Source organism: Capra hircus, chromosome 6, assembly GCF_001704415.2.
Source record: "Capra hircus breed San Clemente chromosome 6, ASM170441v1, whole genome shotgun sequence".
NCBI classification, from domain to species: Eukaryota; Metazoa; Chordata; class Mammalia; order Artiodactyla; family Bovidae; genus Capra; species Capra hircus.
Window position 1 is genome coordinate 22767643 of NC_030813.1, and position 25197 is coordinate 22792839.

Sequence of the window (25197 nt, forward strand, 5' to 3'; positions counted from 1 at the left end):
AGTAGCACTTAAAGATATTTTTTTTGCCTTTCTGTGATAATTAGGGAATTATGGATGGATGTGCTCAAATAATTATGTAAACACTAAAGAATCTATCTGTTTAACAATAACCCCAATTTACATAATTATTCCTTTTGTGGCAAAATTACTTCCCCTTTGTTATTTTAGTTTCATACCCTCTGTGTTAGGTATATGGAGCAGGTATTTTATGTCATTTTTGCACTGTATAAATAGGTCCAGAGAAGCTACTGAAATGAAAATGTGACATGAGGTCTCCCCCGCAGAGACAAATGTAGAACAAGAACCCAGGTGTCTTCGAAGTTTGTAATTCTTATCTGCTTACAACTTCTTGACTCTATAATTTCAAACTCTAGCTCTTGCTCTATGTTCTTTAAATGATGCATTATTTCATTATCATTGTGTGTGTGTATGTGTGTCTGTGTGTGTGTGTGTGTCTGTGTGCCTGGTATCTTAAATTTTTTCTTTATTCTGGAGCTCTGTTGTTAATTTATCTCTGTAGGACTTACTAGGATCCTCTACATTCAAGAAGATCTCTTGTGAAAACAGTAATCCAAATGAGCTGCCATATTTGCTTTAAAAATCTGACTCTGGATATGAGGGAAAAATATATTACTTTTAGGAAAAGTAGATAATCAATGTCTCATTTATCTTTATGACCTATATCTAATGTTATCTTATAAATATAGGAATCAGTACTGCTTTTTCACTATGAAAAGTTTACTTTTGGGGGGCAAATATTGCTGAAGATTTTATAGCTAGGAAACTATAAGGTACTCTGGGGGCTTTATAGAGATTCCTCTGGTTATAAGACTTTGATGCCATCTTTTATAGCTTGATTATCCAAATTTCAGATTTTTGGCAGGTAAATTTTCCAGTATTACTTGGATGTGAAGGATGGACTTAGAACTGTGGTGAAAATTATACACTGAATTAAATTAAATTATTTGATCTTAACCGTAAGCCTTTTTTTCTCCCTTAGGCATTTGGATTCAATCCTAAAGTTAACAACTATGTTGAGAAGGCAGTTGCTGTGTTTGGCGGATTTTACATACTTTTCTTTTTTGAAAGAACACTAAAGATGTTATTGAAGACGTATGGTCAGGTAAATGGACTTTATTTTAAATGTTTGATGTTTTACCCTTTAAAGTTACTTTATATAGGCATGTAAAGGCACGAATTTTATTCTTACAATTATGTGAACAGTTCAGTTATTAGACTTGTGAATATGAGTAGAAAGAAAAGAATCAATATATTGATAAGTATAAGAGGAACACTTGATTCTTATTGTAGAATTTGGAGTAAATACTAACCATTTAATGTCCAATGACAGCTGCACATAATTTGTTTCTAAGATATATGTACTCTAAAACATGGAAAAAAAAAAACAAAACCCCACAACAGAATCTAATAAATGAGGATACATTTAAAGGGAGAGAAGTTTTTTTTAATCTGATATACTACATTTTTCTCTTATAGATAAAAACCTTTAAATTCTCTTGCCTGCATGAACAATCTTTGTTTCTTTTTATAACATTTTCCTCTCTTGTTTTTCCATGTAGAATGATCACACCCATTTTGGAAATAATGACTTTGGCCCTCCTCAAGAAAAAACTCATCAACCTAAAACATTACCTGCCATCAATGGTGTGACATGTTATGCAAATCCAGCTGTCACAGAGCCCAATGGACACATCCATTTCGATAATGTCAGTGTGGTATCTCTACAGGTATTGCCATTCTCTCTACGGCATCCCTTACACTCTGAGAAGCCTGCAGTGCATTAGTATTTTGCCCATTTAAATGTGTCAGGCTTTTTCCTGTATATGTGGGAAACGTAGAGTGCAAGTCTGTTACTTTTCCCACTTTCCCTCCATGTATTTACTACAAACACATGAATTAAGCATGAAATTATGAGTTTCTGGGTCAGAGGCTTTCCTATTCTCTAAGACTGTTTAACTGTGTAAGAACTACTTAGATGTACACAATAATGTGCAGCAAAATTAATTCAGAGCATTTCTCTTATTTTGCAATTCTTTCAAGATCCCAAACCAAAGAATCCTTCGGAGTGATTTTGAGATTGAAAGAAGACTTGTAAGCTAAGAAAATTGTGTTTAGGGACTTCCTTTGTGGCCCAGTGGCTAAGACTCTGCCCTTCCAATGCAGGGGCCATGGGTTCAATCCCTGATCAGAGATCTCAGGTCTCATATGCCACATGGTACGGACAAAAAATTAAAAAAATTATTTGTGTTTATTAATTGACTTAGAATTTATATTTCAATTCTCTAAATAATGTTAATAAGTTTCATTTCTTAGCAAGAATTATATGCCAGGTAATAGGCCAGGTGGAGCCAGTAGTAAAGATTTCTCCTGCCAGTGCAGGAGACACAAGAGATGTAGGTTCGATCCCTGGGTTGGGAAGATCCCCTGGAGTAGGCAGTGGCAACCCTTTCCAGTATTCTTGCCTGGAAAATTGCATGGACAGAGGATCTTGGTAGGCTACGGTCCATAGGGTCTCAAAGAGTCATGCTCTACCGAGGACACGCACATACACAATAGACCAGGCACTTACTTTATCTCATTCATTTTCCTTAATAAATATTAAAAGTAGAATTATTTTCTATGTATTGGGACTGCATGTTGTAACTATTAGAACTAAAAGGAGAGTTTATTTTCTCTGTGTTAGAACTATTTGGACCTCATACCCAAATGATGTGTGCAAAAAGGAGAATTTATTGGGGAGATAGTGGGACAGCCAAGCTACATCCCTGGAACCATTAGAATCATCAGGACTCCCTCTCCTTCTCCTCTCTCCTTAGAGTCATTCTTCTTTTTCATGGCGGACCAGCTCCTTCATAAATGGGAAACATAGCCACCAGCAACTCCTGAGATTTATGTTTTATAATTTCAGCTACTGGATGGAATTGACCTGCCTCTTTCAGTCCTAAATATGAAATTTCTGGCAGGTATCTCCTTGGTCCATCTTGAATTAATGTTCGCTTTTAGACTCATCTCAGTGCTTAGAGGATTGGGCCCTTTGTATGACCCCAAGGAAGTATGAATGCAGCAGACGAGAGGTTGTTACAAAAGGAGACTGGGATGCTGGTGTCGGCGGTATCTATTTCATTTGACAAATTAAGAAAGTAGAGCATTAGATGCTAAATAACCTCTCCAGGGTCTCTCAGTTCATAAATGGCAGATTCACAAGCTACAGAGTTAAACACAATATTAAAAAAGACAATTAAAAACAAAATCAAAAGGAAGTCAGCTGAGAAAAATAAGCAGGAAAAAAGATATTTGGAAGAGGTTTTATTAGTGCAGATGACCTGAATTTCCTTCTGGAAAGAAAGCATGATTGGTCTTATACTTCTTCCCACCTGATTAAGGAAAATCTCAAGTGTGTTTCAAGAGGCAGTTTTGTGTGAACACTAAGCTAAGAGAGGAAATTATTTCATGCAACTTAATGAATGATGCTTTCAGGCAAGACTTTGCAAAGATATGTAAATGTTCAAATAGATAATTTCTTATAATAATTTAAGCTAACATTTATTAAATGTTCAAGGACTATGCCTAGAACTTTAGATAAATGATCTTATTTGATCCTCATAACAGCCCAGGAGACAAGCACTCTTATAATTAGGAGACTGTGGCTTACCAGTTTATTTAATAAACCCAAGGGCACATAGCTCCTAATGATGAAGCTTCTATCAGAACTGAGGCCATCTGATGCTGAAGCTTGCTCTCTTATATGCCTTGCTGGATTACCTTCATCTTGTCACTGCTCTGCTAGAATCAAGATGATAACATTAACTCTTAATAAATATTAATTTTTGTAGGGGGAAGAAGGTAATTTGGCCCAAGGTCACTGCTTTCTGAGGGCAGATAAAATTGAACTGCTCAAAGTTTTACTTTAGTTTTAAAGTCCTAGGGCTCCTAATTTATAATTCACAATGGTCAGAAGACATGTTTGCGGTCAGTACAAGCATTGTGACAGGTGTGGTCCTAGACATGATCCTGTTTTACAAAACTTAGAAATACCAATCAAAAGCCCATACTTTCTCTACTTCTGGTGCCAGTGCTAATATATAGGCTTTCATTCATTTATCCAGTAAATGCTGATTAAGTACCTGCTCACTATCCTAGGCACTGGGGATTTAGAAGCAGACAAATTCTTGTGAAACTTATATTCAGCAGAATTAGACAATATAGAAAAGAATAAACAAGAAAATATGAGGGGGACTTCCCTGGTGGTTAAGAATCCGCCTGCCAATGCAGGAGACTTGCGTTTGATCCCTGGTAGCGAAGATCCCACGTGCTGGGGAGCAACTAAGCCACTGAGCCACAACTACTGAGCCCATGGTCTAAAAGCTCATGAGCCTCAATTACTGAAGCTCACACACTCCAGAGCCAACGCTCTGCAACAAGAGACGCCATCTCAGTGAACAGCCCGACCACAGCAACTGAGAGTAGCCGCTGCTTGCTGCAACTAGAGGAAGCCCACGCCCAGCGACAAACATCCAGCACTGCCATAAATAAATAAAAGACAGTATCAGGTGGCACTAACTATTTTGATGAAAATAAAATAGTTTTCATGAGATTTGCATAGATTTGATGAAAATCGTGGGTGATGTGGGAGTGGCATGTGGAGGCTTCTTTGATCAGGAACAGTCCCTTAAGAGGTCAGCAGAGAACTGGATGAGAAAGAAGAAACAGCCATGCAAATATCTGGGAAAAGAATGTTCCAAAAGCTTTGATAAGAACCAAATTGGTCCCATACAAGGGAGCTGGAAGCTGAATGGCGCCGAGTTTCCCAACATCAATTCTGGAGACCAGTGGCACAGTTCTTTGAATACTCTGAACAGAAACAACTGTGGACTTGTCAGCCTGGGTAAGCTACGTCTTGTGAGAGAGCAGAATAAATTTGGGTGTCTGGAAATCTACTTCTAGAAATGGAAAGTGCATGTCAAGCAGAGAAGGAACATGCCAGATGACTGCCATGGACCAGGCCTCAACGTGAGCCCATAAAAAGTCCCGAAGCTCATTTCCTCTGGGGACTACTTTCTGGCCATTTTGGTTGTAGGTATAAACTCTAGTGAAGAGAGATTCAAACAAATTGAGCTGCATACTGTTATTTTCAGTTTTCCCTTCACATTGCATTGAAAAAATGGAAAGAAGCAAAATTTAAAAATACTGTCAGGGTCCAGATATTGCTTTAAGAGACAACAGATAAAGATATATGAGTCATACTTATTTTGATAATAAAGTTAGGCTATTTTCTAATCTTTTATATGATAAGAATATATTCAACATAGGTGACCCCACCTCAATGATTGAACATGGTGTGTAAAATTCATCGTTCATTTCAATGTCCAAGTATTGTCCCAAGAATTTTGTTGATGATTCCTGTTTTTACTATTTTGATGGAGTGAAGTTTTTCCAAATTGAAGATAATAAGCACGAATTAAGAGAAGTAGTTTAATTTGACATTATTATCCAAAGAACACAGGTTATGTAACAATCTGGATTATAACGACATGATTCATGTTTTTTATGGAATATAAGAAGAGCAAATGAAATGTTAAAGAATAATTAAAATGCATGACTTAGGGATATCTTTAACAATACTCATCTGGACAATTTTGATTCATCACAGAATACTCAGAAATACTATCATGTTTAAGTTTGGTTGCCTTTGCTATTTTTTCTATCTTCACTCATATGAAAACTATAGCTTTACATGTATTTTTAAAACATTTTGTTGCCATGGAGACTGTTTATCACAGTTGGAGGGTAGAAGATATTTAACAGTTTGTTAGCTTGATAATAACTTTTAAATATTTAGACAAATGGTGTGAAACTTCCTTAGTACCCTTGCTTCAGTCTCAGTAAATGTTAGCTCTGTAGCGTGTGTGGTGTGTGTGTGTGCTGCTGTGGGTGTGTAGGAGCGTTTGTGTGCTGGGGGAGCTATAGAGACATAATAAGGAGGCAGTTACGAGGGAAGAAGAGGAGAGCAGGAGGCCATTTCTCGTTGTTCAGTTACTGCCCCTAAGTACCATTTCCGATCTCATTCCCTGACACTTGCTCTGTTCCTCTCTCTGACTACTGCACAAAGGTGGGGAGAAGTCACTGCTGTATCTCTGCAGCCAGGTGGGTCTTTTCCCCCTGACTCTACAGCTTTGGAAGGACTGTGTTTACCAGATTGCTCAAGCATGTCAGGCACTTTGGGGAATATTAGCTCTTCTAGCCACTAGGGGGTGCACCTAGTCCATTCCTACAGTGGTCTGTCATCACTCTTTTCTAAATGAAACCTCCTGTGCTTTCATTTAAGAAGAGATGCTATTAAATAGGAGATGCTATTAAATATAAATGCTAGAAGCCATTTATTCTTCCCACAGAAGAGAAATTAATATCAGCCATTTAAAAAAGTTGACTATTGTGAGTTTTATGTTGAAAATTGAAGTGTAATGATGTAGAATTTAGCTGCAAAGTGTGGTGATGTTAGGGACTTTGTCAGTGATGGATAGGGCATGATACTCTACAAATACAACATTTTTGAGGTGCTTGGGTCTCCATGAAAATCCAACAGATTTTAAATATAGTTCATTCATTCAAGTATTTATTAATGTATACTTGGCCTTATTCTGAGTACTGAGATACATCAATGGGACAGAACAGACACACTTTCTGCCCTTCCATCAGTTCAGTCCAGTTCAGTTCAGTCGCTCAGTCGTGTCCGACTCTTTGCAACCCCATGAATCGCAGCACGCCAGGCCTCGCTGTCCATCACCAACTCCCGGAGTTCACTCAGACTCATGCCCATCGAGTCAGTGATGCCATCCAGCCATCTCATCCTCTGTCGTCCCCTTCTCCTCCTGCCCCCAATCCCTCCCAACATCAGAGTCTTTTCCAATGAGTCAACTCTTCACATGAGGTGGCCAAAGTACTGGAGCTTCAGCTTTAGCATAATTCCTTCCAAAGAAATCCCAGGGCTGATCTTCAGAATGGACTTGTTGGATCTCGTTGCAGTCCAAGGGACTCTCAAGAGTCTTCTCCAACACCACAGTTCAAAAGTATCAATTCTTCGGCACTCAGCCTTCTTCACAGTCCAACTCTAACATAACTGAAATATTCTGTAGTGTACAGAAATATTTTACACAAAAGTGGAACGCATCCTTTTTTAAGTACAAAAATCAGAAGCTCTGTATGTATGTGTGGGGCTTGCTTCCTGCTCTTTTTCCCCTAGTATGGGGGGTGTTTCTTTGTTCTTACCTGGAGATAGAAGGATGGTGTCTATTCCTGGCTGACCAGGAATATTGGGAAGGAGGGTGGGTGAGGAAACGGGGCTGGGACCCTGTGAATATCTGACCTGATACCCTTGATGCAGTCCCATACTTCACTCCAGCCTTCAGTTTGCTTTGTGTCCTAGAACTGAGGGCTTTCCTGGTTCAGTTTTCCCAGAGGGTAAATCTCTAGTCTTCATTTGAAGTGGTTTCCTTGCTGAATTGACTTGGGAGCAGTCGTCTGATGTTTTAAGTGCTCCCTAAATAAACTAACAACAAATTCCTTTTTTTAAAATTAATTTTTATTGGAGTATAGTTGCCTTACAATGTTGTATTTCTGCTGTGCAGCAAAGTGAATTTATAAGTTAACTTATATACCCTCTTTTTTTTTTTTTTTGGATTTCCTTCCTGTTTAGGTCACCACAGAGCTTTGAGTAGAGTTCCATGTGCTATAAAGTCAGTTCTTATCAGTTATCTATTTTATGCGTAGTAGCAATAGTGTATATATGCCAGTCCCAGTCTCCCAGTGCACCCCATCTTTCCCCCTTGTTTTTACTTCCATCCTTCCTCTGCCGCCTTCAGAGTTGCTTGCTTGGTGCCTCAGTTCCCCAGTGCTTCTGAGGTTTGGGCCCCTGTCTCAATTTGTTTCTTTCGACTTTTCTCCTCTGTAGAGTCAGAACTTGTCCTCCTCTTTTTCATCCTCCAAAATAAATATCTCTGTGCTCTCATCTTCCATTCTTTCATTCCTTGTGACTTTATGTCTTTTTTTAGCCTTTAATTTTAGGAAATTTTAAGAGGGACTATTGGAGAAGGCAATAGCAACCCACTCCAGTACTCTTGCCTGGCAAATCCCATGGACGGAGGAGCCTGGTAGGCTGCAGTCCATGAGGTTGCTAGGAGTCGAACACAACTGAGCGACTTCATTTTCACTTTTCACTTTCATGCATTGGAGAAGGAAATGGCAACCCACTCCAGTGTTCTTGCCTGGAGAATCCCAGGGGTGGCAGAGCCTGGTGGGCTGCCATCTCTCGGGTCGCACAGAGTCGGACACGACTGAAGCGGCTTAGCAGCAGCAGAGAAAAATATGTGTCTAGTTTGTCATACTGCACCAAAGACCTGTTTACTATATTATATCATATATTTTTGAGCATCATTAAAAACAGAAATCAGTTATTTTCTTTTATGGGGTTATACTAGCAGTTAGTTAAAATTGAAAATGAGAAGTGTATGAAATTATGTAAGAACTGGTTCTCGTTGGTCTTGATTGACAGATTCTTACAAAAGAGTTGGTTGAATTAGACACAAATGATGTCCTTACACAACCATGAGGAGGAATTCTGAGCGCACCTTGGTTGTTTGTGGCTTTAGTTTCCCCACTGGATCCATCTCCATGCTTCCTTGCTCCTTGCAGACTTTTATCAGGCGCTAGCTAGCAGTGTCTTTTCAAAGTCATGAACATTTGTACCTGAATCCACTCTGAGTGTAGCCCATGTTTGACTAATACTAACTTGCTTTCATTCATCTTTAGGGAACGCTTTCTCACATTTTCAGAAATAACTGTTGCAAAAAAGTTTTCATTGCTTCACAGAATTCTCAACCCAAACTTTTCTTCCTTTAATGATCAGACTGTGAAGATTATTTGGAAACTCTGTGAACTTTGCTGTCTCACTTCATCTGTTGCTTCCTGGCTCTGTGTCCTCGTCCATATCCTCATACACTTTCCACCTTCCTTTTTGTGTCAGAACTTGTATCCTTTCTCTTTTTTAAGGCTGTGTGCACGCTAAGTTGCTCAGTCATGTCTGACTCTTTGCGACTCCATGGACTGTAGCCGCCAGGCTCCTCTGTCCATGGAATTCTCCAAGAATACTGCAGTGGGTTTCCGTTCCTTTCTCCAAGGGATCTTCCCAACCTGAGGATCGAACCTACAACTCCTGCTTGGCAGGTGGATTCTTTACCGCTGAGCCACCTGGGAAGCCCCCTCAAATATTTGTGTACAATTTAAAAATTTACTCCATAATCTCTGAAATTTCTCTCTGGAATGATACAAGCGATTTTTCTGGGCAGCAGACTATATTCTTCACATTCATTCATATCCTCTCTGAAGCGTTCCTGTAGTTCAGCTCTGCATTTGTGTACCCTTTATTGGCTAAATGTTAGGAACAGAAAGGCAGGTTTTTCACAGGAACTTATTAATATTGCCTTCCTCTTGGAATTACTCATTAAATGGTTTCTGTGACATGATACTTTTCTTCTTGTCCCATTTTAGCTACTACTTTCTTGATGTTTTCTCAGAATCTCCTTTTCTCTGCAGGACAACTGGGGGGAGGAAGCAAGGGCTTTGGAGTTGCACGAGGCCAGTCTTGTGTGATTTGGGGAAAGTTAGTTAACATCTTGGAGAAGGCAATGGCAACCCACTCCAGTACTCTTGCCTGGAAAATCCCATGGGCGGAGGAGCCTGGTGGGCTGTAGTCTATGGGGTCGCTAAGAGTTGGACACGACTAAGTGACTTCCCTTTCACTTTTCACTTTCATGCACTGGAGAAGGAAATGGCAACCCACTCCAGTGTTCTTGCCTGAAGAATCCCAGGGACAGGGGAGCCTGATGGGCTGCCGTCTATGGGGTCACACAGAGTCGGACACGACTGAAGCGACTTAGCAGCAACAGCAGCAGCAGCAGCAGTTAACATCTCTGAGTCTGTGTTAACTCATCTGTTAAATGAGGAGCAAAATTCTTCATAAGTTTTTGTGAAAATTATTTATTATGGGCCAACTATGTAACAATGTGTCTGATGTTACACACACATAATCAGTATATATTTCTCTCTCTCTTTCATTCACCAAGTTTTTTTTTTCTTCTCTTTCCTTACTTTTTAATCATAATGATCTTATTAAATCTTTTCACTTCAATTTACATTCCTCTGGGATTAACTTTTGAATCTGTGTGCATAATTATTAATATTTACAGATCATAGTTTAGAAGAGGGCTTCTTATATTAAGCTATGAAGGCTTTTGAATCTGTCTGTAGTTTTTTTAGTGGGACAGAGAAGGTAAAAACATATAAAACTCCATGCTTTGTCATCTTGATTATTTACTGTTTTAAAAATTTGAGTGACTTTCCTGGAAATTAAATTTTGACTTTTCAAACTTGAAGGCTTTTTGGTAAGAATGACAGCTTTCTGAATATATGCTGTTGACTTCTGTCTGATAGACTAAGAAAACTTGAAACATTCAAGTTTATTTATTCATTCACTGGAATAAAACTTTAAAGTCCAACATACCGTGTCCCTTGAATCATATTATCATTTTTTGCATTGCATATTCTTTCAGAGTTGTTCAGCTACACACTCATTTGTCCAGTTATATCTGTCATACTCTGACACATTCAGTTCATTTGAAAGGACATTAAAATGACACCTTAATTATGTAGGGAAGACATTTGGTTGTCACGTTATTGAAATAGTTGGGGTGCATAAAATCTTTAAAGATTGAATTGAGTTGAAGTTAAGTGCTGTTAACTTTTAAAATCTGATACAGACATTTTATACAGATAAATTCTAAAGATGAAAAATTTAGTGATATAAAATGTAAAATTTGTCATTCAAAGGATAAGATAGAGTGCCAGTGAATAAGGTCACAAGATTAGAGGTAGTACATAGAATCTAAGCTAAATCAGAGCTAAAATAGAGAGGTTTGAAATGTCAGCTGAAGCGACTTTCCAGAAAGGCAAACTATCCATGAAGGACCATTCTTGCTCTTCAGATAAAACAATGTCTCAGATACAAAAATTTGGCAGAAGCATTTTAGTTGATGTCCAGTGTGGGGAGGGCCGTAGGATTATCTGTTGTTCCTTGAATTAGCCAGTCATTTGGCCAGCTAAGACACCCCTGTTCTTACACAGGGAGAGATAGCATCACCACTGACACAGAAAATTCATAAAGAATGAGTTGGTCCTGCCAACTCCGAGGCCGGCTGGGAGAATCAAATAATAATGTATATGAAAGTGTCTTGTAATGTACCCACAGTGAAAGTATTAGTCGCTCAGTTGTATCGGACTCTGCGACCCCATGAACTATAGCCTGCCAGGCTACTCTGTCCATGCGGAATACTGGAATGGGTGCTGTTCCCTTCTCCGTAGGATCTTCCTAGCCCAGGGATAGAACCTGCGTCTCCCACATTGCAGGCAGATTCTTTACTACCTGAACCACCAGGGAAACTCCAATGTACCCAAATCCACACTGTGTAATCTGTTTGAAGGACAAGCAGTTGCTCAAGGGTCTCAGTCAGGGACTGCTATTATAGTCAACTAAAAAGGGAATGTTTTAGTTAATCATGTGATAAACATTTATATATTAATGGTTAATATTTTTGTAGAGTTTTTAATTTTAATTCATTTGTGTGTACTTTCAGGTCCATGCAAACATAATTAAAATGTTTTGATTTCTGGGTATAATTTACAGACCTTTAGGCTTTCTTTTGCCTTTGTAAATAGATACTCACAATTTAATTTCTGTTGAATAATTCATATTATAAAATATTTACCATTTTTTTAATCTAAAAAAGGAAAAGAAAGAAAAGATATTAAAAAACAAGACATTCCCAGAGAAGACTTCTCAACTGCCCTAGAAATTGCCAGAGAAATCCTGACTAATTTCTATCCCATATACTTTTTGCCGAAGAATCTTTAAAAATTCACTGAAATGAGTGAGTACTCCTCATAGTGGACAGAAACCTTTTGTGAGTTATCAGGATAAGATGCCAAAAATTGCTTGGTTTCCAGTTCGATTTATAAAGTGCAGAGCAAAAGAGAAAACAGAAGATCTGTTTGATGTTGGTGGGAAGGAAGGAAAGACATTTGATAAGAGTTCTGGTTAGCGTTGGTCTGTCTTCGCAAGAGTTGGTCTCCTGGGGCTGAAAGATCAAAAGTGAGTGCATAAGCCTGTGCTTCAGGGAAAAATTATAGTGTGATTAACAGAAATGAAACAGTCAGAAAGAACGATGGAAGAAGGAGGGGAGGAGGAAAGATGATTCAATTTTCTCTAAATGAAAACATTTTTACTGAGGCAAAACATCAGTTCAGTCACTCAGTCGTGTCCACCTGTTTGCGACCCCATGAATCGCAGCACGCCAGGCCTCCCTGTCCATCACCAACTCCCGGAGTTCACCCAGACTCACGTCCATCGAGTCGGTGATGCCATCCAGCCATCTCATCCTCTGTCGTCCACTTCTCCTCCTGCCCTCAATCCCTCCCAGCATCAGAGTCTTTTCCAATGAGTCATCCCTTCACATGAGGTGGCCAAAGTACTGGAGTTTCAGCTTTAGCATCATTCCTTCCAAAGAACACCCAGGGCTGATTTCCTTTCGAATGGACTGGTTGGATCTCCTTGCAGTCCAAGGGACTCTCAAGAGTCTTCTCCAAAACCACAGTTCAAAAGAATCAATTCTTCGGTGCTCAGCCTTCTTCACAGTCCAACTCTCACATCCATACATGACCACAGGAAAAACCATAGCCTTGACTAGACGGACCTTAGTCAGCAAAGTAATGTCTCTGCTTTTCAATATGCTATCTAGGTTGGTCATAACTTTTCTTCCAAGGAGTAAGCGTCTTTTAATTTCATGGCTGCAGTCACCATCTGCAGTGATTTTGGAGCCCCCCCAAAATAAAGTCTGACACTGTTTCCACTGTTTCCCCATCTATTTCCCATAAAGTGATGGGACCAGATGCCATGATCTTCATTTTCTGAATGTTGAGCTTTAAGCCAATGTTTTCACTCTCCTCTTTCACTTTCATCAAGAGGCAAAACATATATATATATATATATATATATATATATGGAAAAGTGTACAGCAAACAAAATAATTTACTATATACTATGGATGCCTTAAGGTACTAGGGCTTGTCTCATAGAACTTCTGTGAGAAAGGTTGGGGTACATATCTGGACTTGTAAGAAATGGGTCATCGGGTATGTCCATATGTAATTTTACTGAATAACAACAAATCACTCTCCAGACTGTTATACTTATTTACACTCTCATCAGCATCAGAGGAGAATTCACATTTTCTCCACAATTGGAGAATTGCTTTCTTTAGTGATTGTTGGAGATTTCAGACTTTAAAAAAATACCTATTGCTTATTTAATGACTTTGTAATGGTGTCTTTCTGTGATTAGCCTCTGTTTATTTCTGATCACTAGCGAAGTTGAGCATCTCTTTACATGCTTATTGGTCATAAGTTTCCTTTTGTGTTTCTTGTTCGTCTGTCTCACACATTTTTAGTTGAGTTGCTTATCATCTTTTCTTATTAATTTGTATTGCAGAAATATTATTCTCAGACTTGTTAAAATAGCAAGGAATGCTTTAAGATTATAGAAGTAGGGGTCAACTCTTGCTATAGAGTAGAGAGGTGGGGCTCAACTTGGAATATAACAGAGCCAGCTGAGGATTTATGTCTAACAAGCAGAGTGAGGCAGTCAGTGGATAGAGAATTACTAAGTGGAGACATTCAGAGTAGGAGGGATCCTTTTTTCTTTTTTTTGGCTGCACTGAGCTGCAGGAAGAACTTCCCTGACCAGAGATGGAACCCATGTGCCCTCTAGTGGAAGCACAGAGTTTTAATCATTGGACCACTGGAGAGTTCCAGGAAGGATCCTTGTTAAACCAATTTGACAGAATCTTGCTAAAGGCAGACCAAGATGATCAGATATCAAGAATACAGGGATTCTTACTAAACTGACTTAGCATGATCCCTGCTACAACTGGACTCTGTACACTGGGGCAAAGAAGCCCCAGAGTGAGGTCTAGTTGAGAACTGGGCTCAGAGGATCCTGGCTAAAGCTTAGTCAAGGATAGTCTTTGTCATTTGGAGGAGTTTTGTATATATTTTGGATGCTAATCTTCATTGATTAAATGGATTACAAATATATTCTCAAAGTCTATGACTTCTTTTTTCATGTCATTTAAAGTGAATTTTTCCAAGTTTTAACTTAAATGTAGTAAAATATATCAAGACTTTCATTCAAGATTTTTACTTTCTGTATTTTGTTTAAAACAGGTTCCCTTTGCCAAAGTAAAGAAGATATTCTTCTGCATTTTTTTTCAAAAAGGTTAAAGTTTAATATTCCATATGGAATTTATTTTTGTGTTTAAGTAAAGGACCCAGTTTTTTTCTTTCTGTATAGATAAGCAGTTAATCTAGCTTCTGTTATTGAATAGCACATCTTATTGCTGCCATATGTCAAGTTTCTGTATATCAATGTGCTTATATCTAGACTTTGATTTGTCTATTAACAAATTTCAACCTTATTATCTCAATGCATTATTATAATTTATAGTGAACATTGAATGTCCTAAGACAAGGCCCTTTACCTTCTTGTTTTCAGTGAAAATTATTTTTGTTCTTTCATGTCAATATCATTTGGGGATTTTTATTGACATTGCCTTGGACTTAGAGATAAGTTGAGGGACAGCTAACATTTTTGTGAGATTTCAGATTTTCTTTGTGTTGTAATTTTCTGTAGAAATGTCTTTAAAGTGTTCTGTTAGATTTATCCCTAATTACTTTGTAGCTCTGTGAGCATTATAAATGGTATCGTTTCCTACTCTATTTTCTAATTATTATGTAGAAGTAAATTGAATTCAGTGTATTGATTTTAATCCTGTAGTATTGCTGAAGTCTTCTATAATTCTTTGTGTTTTATTTGTTTGCTCTTTTGGATTTCCTATGTAGATGTCAGTGAGTAAATAAGCAAGTTTTTTTCTTTATGATTGTTATAACTCTTTTTCTTGTTACATTGGCAAGGATTCACAGGATATTATTGAGTAGAAGTAGTGATAACTGGTGTTTTGTCTTGTTTCTGACTTTGATGGGCACACTTTTAAGTTTGGAAGGTGGCTGGCTCTGTTTTTTTTCTTTTAATAGATACCATTAATTCGATCAAGAAAGTTCTCTCATATTCAGAATTTACTATTTTTCTCAGTGTTGAATTTTATTGGAATTTTTTTCTTTTTCTGTACTATAAACAAGCATGTATAATCTATACTTAATTTTGTTTCTTCTAAAATTGAGACGTCTTAAAGTGCAGTGGAAGACTAAATGAGTAGATAATATTTTCTGGCAAAAATGGTGTCATTTACGAACTCTACAGTATTATTCACTAGGTATCATTGATTAGTAACATGAAAATTAGAGCAACTTTGCTTTGTCAAAAGAACTTGAGCCAAAATAATGCCATGTGCAGCAGCATGGATGAACCTGGAGATTATCATTCTAAGGGAAGTAAGTCAGAGAGAGAAAGACAAATAGTGTTCAATATCACTTATATGTGAAATCTAAAAAAGTGATGTAAATGAACGTATTTACAAAGCAGAAATAGACTCAGACGTAGAAAACAAATTTATGGTTGCCAAAGGAGAGGGATAAATTGGAAATTTGGGGTTGACAGGTATACGCTACTATATATAAAGTAGATAAACAGCAAGGACCTACTGTATATAGCATGGAGGGCCATATTCAATATCTTGTAATAACCTATAGTGGAAAAGATTCTGAAAAAGAATATCTATATGTGTATAATATATAGCTGAATTACTTTGCTATATACCTAAAATGAATACATCACTGTAAATCAACTATATTTTCATAAAAACTTTTTTAAGAAAGAACTTGAGCCAGATAGATCTGAGTTGAAATTTTGACTCACAACTGGTTGGGTTACTGTACTTTCCTAAAACTAATTTTCTTTTCATCTTTAAATTGGCCAGTGTCTCTTCCAATAAGGATTATGTTGAGAACTAAATCAAATATTTAAAAAGTAATGAAGAAGCGCAGCTGTGAAGTAACATTTTATTACTAGCACTACCATACTACCAAACATCACCATCTTGCTGAGAAGGTGTGGGGATGAAGTGAGAGCAACAGCAGCCAGCCTTGTGTGTGGCCTCAAAGCCACAAAGGTCTCTATTTCAATCGCAGAATAATTAGGCAACTTTTGATTTCGAGTAGGAGCGTTGGTATAAAGTTGTGGGGCTCTGGTCAGGTTTATAAGCACAAATCAGTGGGAAGGAGGAAAGCATTTTATGCCGTGGGTTTTCTGTGAAGTTATGGTGGGGTACATTGTGAAGGTTCAGAATTGATGGATTGCTTTAGTATAGGAACAATTTACTGTCAAGAGTTACGTTTATGAAGTTTTCCGGAAGAGTTGAGAACAAGGTTTTCATGGATGTTTGCAGAAAACAAAACCAAATAGCAGGTCTGAATAAAGGATATGAAGGCAGTTGAACTCAGAGGTTATTTGTTTTCCCTTTAGACCAAACTTCTCAGTGTCCAGGTACATTAGAAGAGACTTTGGTGCACAGAGTCCCACTTAGTAGGCAATTCTGTCCTCAGCGACACTGCAGAGGAATACAGAAGGAAACAGCGGGGGGCTGGGGTGAGATGGAGCTAGGTTTCCAGGTGTAAATAGAAGGCGTCTCATAGGTCTTCAGGATATCGTACTCTCCTTGATAAAGTCTTTGTTTGCATTGCCCTAGCACAGAGTAATGATTGAGAATACTTGATAAAGAAAATAAATGCCCAGGGGTGAAAGTAGAGAGTGCTGTAGTAGGTACCTTAACAGCTATTATGTTTAATCCCTACAACAATCCTGTGAAATAGGTGTTAAGTCTGGTTACAGATTTAATTAAGACTCAGTTAAATAACTCACACAGATAATAAATGGCAAAGTTATGATGAGATCCCCTCCTGGAGTCTTGATTTGTAACCTCCTGTTCCTTCTGTATATATGCATGACATGACCTTCCTAATGGGAACATTGCTCTAGTCAGTTCTGATTTCTAACCATGAACTTACAAGGGAACTTCTGCAGTACAACTTGAGGATTGCCGGCAGAGTGAAACCTCATTAATTTCAATTCTACTTATATATCATAACTAATAACGTATGATTTGTTGTATTTTCCTTTTAGACTGGGTTGCAGAGTACTTGAAGGTGAAAGTGAAAGTCGCTCAGTTGTGTCCAACTCTTTGCGACCCGATGGACTGACATACAGTCCATGGAATTCTCCACGCCAGAATACTGGAGTGGGTAGTCATTCCCTTCCCCATAGAGTACTTTGGGTATCCTCTATCAAAATTGCTTTTGAAATAATTTGTTAGGAAGATGCACCTAAAGTTTTCAAGTTCTTTAAAGAAACACCAAGTTGTTATTATGGAATTGAGATGCCCCATTAATCTTACCCATACAACATGGTGGGTTTTCTGAAGGCCTTCTGCCACACCTCATGCTGGCTGTGGATTTTGTTTGTTAGTGTGAATTCTTGGAAGCAATAGAAGTGTACTTATCTAAACATGTCCTATACTAAATTGCTTTCACTAATCAAGCAGGACTTGTCCTTATTGAGAAGAATTAGTGACGTTTTACTCAATTAGGCTTGATGTCAAGTTAATGTTTCCCCCATTAGTATAATGAAGAATTGCCGTGTTGCTTTGTCGTGCACCCTGATTGATTAAAAAATTGAGAATGAATGCCAATACATTTTTCTTTTGAAAAATGAGAAAAAAATAAGAGGTTCAAGTAGATTATTCTGGGCATCAGAAAGAGTTGCTTAGTTTTATTGTGTCCTTGCTTAATTTTATTATGCAAGGCAGCATAAGCAATGGAAAAAATGTAAGTATATATTCTATGGCCGGTGTGTCTTTAATATCAGCTTTGTCAAATTTTTTTAAGGTTGAGTTATAAAAGATATCCATATCATAAACACTGAACTTGCCAAAATAGGCCTCTTTATATCTCCTGTTTGCTCATTTAAAAATATTTATGTGGTGCTGTGTTCTTTACATGCTACATCTTGCAGTTTGGGCATACTGGATCAAGACCTGGTGAGTAAGTTTTACTCAGTGGATTGCATGATGGAAAATTTGCCAAAGTACGGGATGTTTTAGTGTAATAAGTAAAAGTCATGTCCTGAGTAGAAGCTCTTGGGGAGGTAAAATTTATTCTATATTCTATTATTCCATGTTATATTTATTCTGTATATTTCAAAAACAAGAATTCTAAATTAGAAAGATCACAAGGCTGAAGTATCTTGCAAATGAACTGTGGTCTTGAGAAGATGTTTTTTGAGTTTGATACTGCTACAGTCCACAGCAGAACATCAGCAGATTGTTACACACGCACGCACACACACACACACACACACACACACACACACACACATCCCTTTAGGTATTTATCTGCTTATCTTTTCCTATCCAGTTTTATGTCTGAGGCACATGTCCTGATCACACATAGCACTTTTATAACTATCAATACTTCACTGGTTATCTTAGTGAATAAAAATAACTGAAGGTATTTAAGACCAAATTAAGTATTTGCTGTTAGTAAATGTACCATCAGGTTACAGTCAGATCGTTGATGGGAGGTTGGATTTGATTTTCCGGTGTACTTGCTTTTTAGATAGGGAATTTTAGTCCCTTTTTAAGCATTTCAGTGCAATTAGGTTAACAACTCATTTCTGTTAGTTAAGTTGTGACTTTCTCCTATCTAACTTTGCTTGCTATGTTGATCAGTGGCCCAATATATCCAGATCTGTTATAAGTTTGAGTTTTTATCAATCAAAAGGAGAGATCTTAATGTGTAAGCCTCCATTTCTTTCTTTTTTTAATATTAAAACTTGATTATTCAGTTGGTATTTTTTTTCAAACCTTAAACTTTTTATTTTGTATTGGGGTATCACTGATTAACAATGTTGTGGTCAGGGGAACAGTGAAGAGACTCAGCCATACATATACATGTATCCATTCTCCCCCAAACCTCACTCCCATCCAGACTGCCTCACAACACTGAGTAGAGTTTCATGTGCTATACAGTAGGTCCTTGTTGATTCTCCATTTTAATATAGCAGAGTATACATGACCCCATTTCTTTTTAAAATTATTCTGTTTGCTTTTTATTTCTGACATCAAGTATCAGAGCATTAAAAGTAAAAAAAAAAAGAACAAACTTTATTGAAACTTCTTCTACTTAAGATTATCAAATTGCTAATGAGCATGACTTTATTAAACCTTTACAGCAACTCAGTGAAGTCAGATTAAAAAAAAAAAATTCAATAGCTCAGAAGGCACCAGTAAAGATTACTTTTGAAGTGCTAGTAAATCATGCATCTGGCTTGATGCTTTCTAGTTCATCTTTTATTATTAGGTTGTAAAATACGTATCAGAAAAACTGAAGTGAGGGATCATCAATAGTTTTCCAGGTTGTAAAAAAAGCAAATCAAGAGATTGTTTTACATTTGGAAAGTAAAACTGCAAAAATTCTTTACTGGGAGGGTGTCATTTTTGCAGAAAATTTCTCTTGATTCTTTGTAGTTTTTGTGACTTTGACCAAACTTTCAGTCACTTAACTTATATCTTAAAATAATAAAGGCAGTCTTAAAATGAGCCTTCTTTTGGGGTAACGTTTCATGTTCTGAATGATATCCTGGTCTATAGGCCAAATCAGTGAGGCTGTGTTAATGGGCAGGAGGATGGGATTCAGTTTTTCATTCTGTCATTCACTCATGTATCCTGTGATCACATGCCCGGTGCCGATCTCTGTTCCATACCCTGGAGATATTGTGGCAAATTAGAAAAGGTATCTGATCTCTGGCACTCTGTGGGCACACAGCCTAACCTTATAGGATTATAGATGCTGTGCAGGGAACTGAAATGTGGTGATGTGATGATGTCTGCATATGCAGTTTGAGTGGTCGGGGACATATTTAAGCTAAAATACAGACTATAGGAAGCAGCTATGCATGCAAAGATCAGGGAGAAGGTCAGGGATGTGGAAACAGAAAGTGCAAAATCTCCAGGGTGGGAAAGAGTTTGGTTGGTTTTAGGAATTGAAAGAAGGTCAGAAGTGTTACTGTGTTCTATTTAAATAAGTATTGATCATCTCAAATAAGCACCTATATCTAAAATTACATTTTACTAAATGTAACAAATTCAGGAAGGGGCAGTCAGAAAACTGTCTTTCTCCCCGTCTGTACTTCAGTCTGTAAACAAAAGATTATATGGAGTAGATTTGAAAGCTGGAGGATGGTGTTTTATCCCCTCAATGATTGGAGGTATTATTTTAAGTGTGTCTGAAGTGTTAGCAAACCTCAGCACATCAGCTTAGTGTATTCTACTCAGAACCAGAGGTACTTGAATCTGGTACCTTTCAGGATGGAAACTGGCAATAGCAATAAAATAACCCATTATTGTAGCAATAAATTACTGAACTCAAAGTTTCTTATCTGGAAAAACTCAGTCCTTCTGAGCAGCCTTTTCTGCCTTCTATTGCGTGGGCTTAAGAGTCAGATCATCTTGGTTCAGTGGCTTTTCCATCTCCAGTGAGGTGGATCTTGGTCCTGGCCTTACCTCTACTGCCTGCATGACTTCATCTGTGATTGGATGTTAGAGGGACTCTTCTCAAGGCATTTAGAAGAGTACCTTTCAAATGGTAAGCACTCGGTGGTGTTGGTTGCTTTTGTTGCTACTATGATTCCCAGGCTCCTTTCCTCCAACATCCTGACCACTTGGGGTACTCAGGGGCCAGCTTGCCTGCAAATGGACCAGACCAGCGGCCGCAACTGGGACCCTTTTGTCCCTGGTCTCCTCCTGACGCAGACAACTGGCCAGAGTGCCCCAACCTGTAAGGAACAAAAGACTTTATTGACCTCTCTCCCCTTCCCTCTCTCTTTCCTCTCCTTAACCCTTCCTATCCTTCCCTGTTTTTCTAGTCCCCCAGTAGGAATCTGGTCGAAGGGCCCTCAGCCTGAGCTGAGGATTGGAGACTGATCACCTCCTCTTGGCAGAGAACTCAAATTCTGGTTCTGGTCTGGTCTGATTTCTGGTAGGGCCGAGTTCCAGTCCTCCCTTCTCTGGAGGCCCAGGGAAAAATCTCATAACACCTGGGTATCTGTAGGTGGCAGGAGACATCTGTAAGTCCCCCCCCCCTTCACCCCGACTCTCCCGCCTCCTCCCCCTTCTTCTTTCAACCTGGCTTCTTTTCCTCCCTTGAAATCTTTGATGTTAGTGCTTGCACCTGAAGTTCTGTGTCTCTATAGGAGGTTTTCTGAGAGACTGTATTCTTGTATTTAAGGGCTTCCCTGGTGGTGCAGAGGTTAAAGCATCTGCCTGCAATGTGGGAGACCTGGGTTTGATCCCTGGGTCGAGAAGATCCCCTGGAGAAGGAAATGGCAACTCACTCCAGTATTCTTGCCTGGAGAATCCCATGGACGGAGGAGCCTGGTGGGCTACAGTCCACGGGTTGCAAAGAGTCGGACACGACTAAGCGATTTTACTTTCACTTTCCTCCAACAATCTTCTTGAAACCGTGTAACTATCCTTGAATTAGATGCAAAATAGCTGCTAATTAAAGCCGTCAGTCCTCTGGTGGCCCCTGGAATGGCTATAGAGGTGCTGACATCTGCTGACTAATGTGATTTTGGCATTCTGTCAGTCCATTCAGTTGAGCGAAGCAAGTCCCCTCTCCCCCTGATTTATTTTTAAAAATTTATTGAACACCTCCATATATATATTCAGTTAATTTTTGGATGCACAGTGCAACAGGCATGTGGGACCTTATCTTAGTTCCCTGACCAGGGATCGAATCCGGGCCCCCTACAGTGGAAGTGCAGATTCCTAACCGTTGGACCACCAGGGAAGTCTCAGCTGTGTTACATTTGGGGCTGAAATGCAGACAAAATCCTTGTCTGCCAGGAACTTTTGATCTGGCTCCATGACATTAAAGAATTGGTAAGAAAACAAAGAACAACAAAAACACTTCTGCACTTTCAGAGTTTTTGTTTTTTTTTTAATGTAGATGAACCAGTTCGGAATTGATTAAGGGGCATTTTTCTATGCAAACCTTTCCCACATTGTATAAATGCCCATTACGTTTGCTCTTTGGAGAGACGGAATAGATGCTGCATATGACAATGGTCTGTGAATTTGTCATGAGAAAAAATGTACTTTTACTATTACTTCACCTTCATCTATTCAGACACTAAGTGTTCAGGATGCTTGTAGTACTACCTACTGGATGAACAGGAGCGAATAAGAGGAAATAAAACCCCACCTTTCCTGGAGATCATAGGCATAGCTTGTTTGGCATAGAAGTTTAAATACTGTCTCTGCTCTTTTCTAGAGGTATGACTCTGAGCATTACTTAATCTCTTTATACTTCACTTTCCTCATTTATAAAGTGGGACCAATAACCTTTTAAGGTTATTGTGATGATTAAATGACTTGTACTACTACTACTGGGCTTCCCTGAGAGTTCAGTTGGTAAACAATGTGCCTGCAAAGCAGGAGACCCCAGTCGGATACCCGGGTCAGGAAGATCCGCTGGAGAAGGGATAGGCTGCCCACTCCCGTGTTCTTGGGCTTCCCTGGTGGCTCAGCTGGTAAAGAGTCCACCTACAGTGCAGGAGGCCTGGGTTCGATCCCAGGGTGGGAAGACGCCCTGGAGAAGGAAAAGGCTACCCACTCCAGCATTCTGGCCTGGAGAATCCCATGGACTGTTCAGTCAATGAGGTCGAAGAGAGTTGGACATGTGAGTGGCTTTCACTTCCACCACTACTATATCGTTATTACTCTTCTGTGCTCCCTGAGTATACCCTATGTCTTTCATGCTCAGTTCCTCAGTAGGAAATTTCTTTTCTTGACTGTAAAGAAATATTGTATATGGGACTTCCCTAGTGGTCCAGTGGTTAAGATTCTGAGCTTTTAATGGAGTGGGTGTGGGTTTGATCCCACATGCCAAGTGGCACAGCCAGAAAATAAAAAATAAAAACAATGAAACCCAACAACAAAAAGCAAACAAACAACAAGTGGAAACAAAGCCAATAAAATTACATCTTTGTTTTTTAAAAAAGAATATATATGTATGTAGGACAGAGTCCCTTTCCCATACAGCGGAAATTAACACAACATTGTAAATCAACTGTACATCAATAGAATTCTTCTTTTCTTTAACTGGTAAGCGAATCCTCAGAGAATCATATTTATATCTTTAAGAGGAAAGGAGGTCCTGGTACCCCATCCCCTGTGTACTATGTAATTCTCACCCCTCACTCTCCACATACTAAGTGACGATGCTCCGTTTTACTAGAGACCAGGGACTGGTTGCTGTCTCAGAGGACAGGGTTGACCCTTTGTTGCTCACTTTCTTCACTACTGGCGGGCTGCCTGTTTCTTAACACCTCCACTATGCTCATCATCGCTTCTTCTGTTGCAGTGACTGCAGCTGGCGCTTGCTCTTGTCCTTCTTGTCAGCAGTCGTCCCCGGTCTCTTATCACTGTCCTGAGCTTCTTGCCCTAAGAAACTTGCGCTTCTGGTTCTCTGCAGATCAGACAGCCCACCCTCATCTTTTGCAGGCCTGGGTAGTCAGTCACTTGCAATGCACTGGGTGGGATCTTCCGTATTTCAGTTCATTTCACATAATTCATGTCAGATGGTAATTACACCACAGGCAGCTGCTGCATGGGGGCGGTTCCCCTACCACATCCCGCCCTTCCCATGTCTCCTCATCTGAACTATTCTGTAGGACTTCATACTGAGCAATGTAGGTATCCCTGCCTTTGGGGAACTTCATTTTTCAAGAGCGCAGCAACAAATTTCTCCAACTTACATGAAAACTTAACCAATTTCCTAGTGCCTTCTGAGTCCCTTTAAGACTTCTCAATAATAATGAGGGTTGTGTGGGATGGGGAGTACATTATGCAGGCTTTTTATAAGAAATGGTGTTCTGCTTCCCGAATGTATCAGAGTATTAATGCCCTCCTGGTCTGTAGAAACAGTAGGCTTCCTTTCAGAGTGGCGTAAGTGGTCCATTAGGAAACTGTAAATACTTAATTACTATATACTTCAAGTTTCATTGGCAAAATAGGAGCATAATTTCTTGAAAACCCCTCAGATTTCTCTTAAATTATTTTTGTAGGATAGTAAAGTGATATGGTCCCCAGCTGAAAATGAGAAACTATTATTTCAACTCCTAAGGAGCTAAACAACTTCAGTCTAATTTCACAGAAGAGGCAGAGGGAAAGGAAACCATTTTCAAGGTTTCTGGAAATTATTTTCTTGTTAATGGTTATTTTCATTGCAAGGAGAGTTTTGAAAATGGTTATGAAGTATTTTCCTGAAACCAAATGACTAGAGACTAAGTACATTTGAATTATATTTGGTTATAGGCATTAAAGAATAAAAATAATTTCTCCTTTCTCCTGTGAAGTTTGATTTTGGTTTTTGTGAGCTGAGACTGACTTTTTAGGGCTAGAGGAAGGATAAAGGAACCATCAGCTATAAAGTCCACTGAAATCACTTGAAAATACAGTTATAAAGACAAAATCTATTGAAATTTTATATTGTATATTGCTTTTAGGGCTTCACTGGTACCTCAGTGGTAAAGAATCTGCCTGCAATGCAGGGGACCCAGGTTCGATCCCTGGGTTGGGAAGATCCCCTGGAGGAGGGCATGGTAACCCTCCCCAGTATTCTTGCCTAGAGAATCCCATGGACAGAGGAGCCTGGTGGGCTACAGTCCATAGGGCCACACGGAGTCTGACATGACTGAAGTGACGAAGCAGCAGCAGCAGCATAGTGCCTTTAACTCTTTATATCTTTGTGTCTATTTAATCCTTTTTGCAAGTTTTTCTGTTGAAATGTATTTAATGGTATATACAGAGTCAGGGATTGCTGTATGGGGAATGAGCAGATGAGTTTGAATCAATCATCCTTTCCAGAAGAGATGGCATTTTCAAGGAAAGATACAAAATAGAAAATGGGCAATTTACAAAATTCGGGGCAAGGTGTGGGTTAACCACAGGGGAAAGTGCAATAAACTTGGAACTTGAAATGGTGGAACTGTTAGCAACC

General features: G+C 38.8%; 1 protein-coding gene across 2 annotated transcripts in view; it reads left to right on the forward strand.

The window, feature by feature from the left end:
- The window catches only part of SLC39A8 (solute carrier family 39 member 8), an 82474-nt gene that overhangs the window by 39107 nt on the left and 18170 nt on the right, over window positions 1–25197 (forward strand). For both annotated transcript variants that reach the window (XM_018049267.1, XM_018049266.1), the window contains exons 5-6: window positions 1001–1123; window positions 1581–1748. In XM_018049267.1, the coding sequence (XP_017904756.1) occupies window positions 1001–1123; window positions 1581–1748 (291 nt within the window). The remainder of the gene's footprint in view (window positions 1–1000; window positions 1124–1580; window positions 1749–25197) is intronic.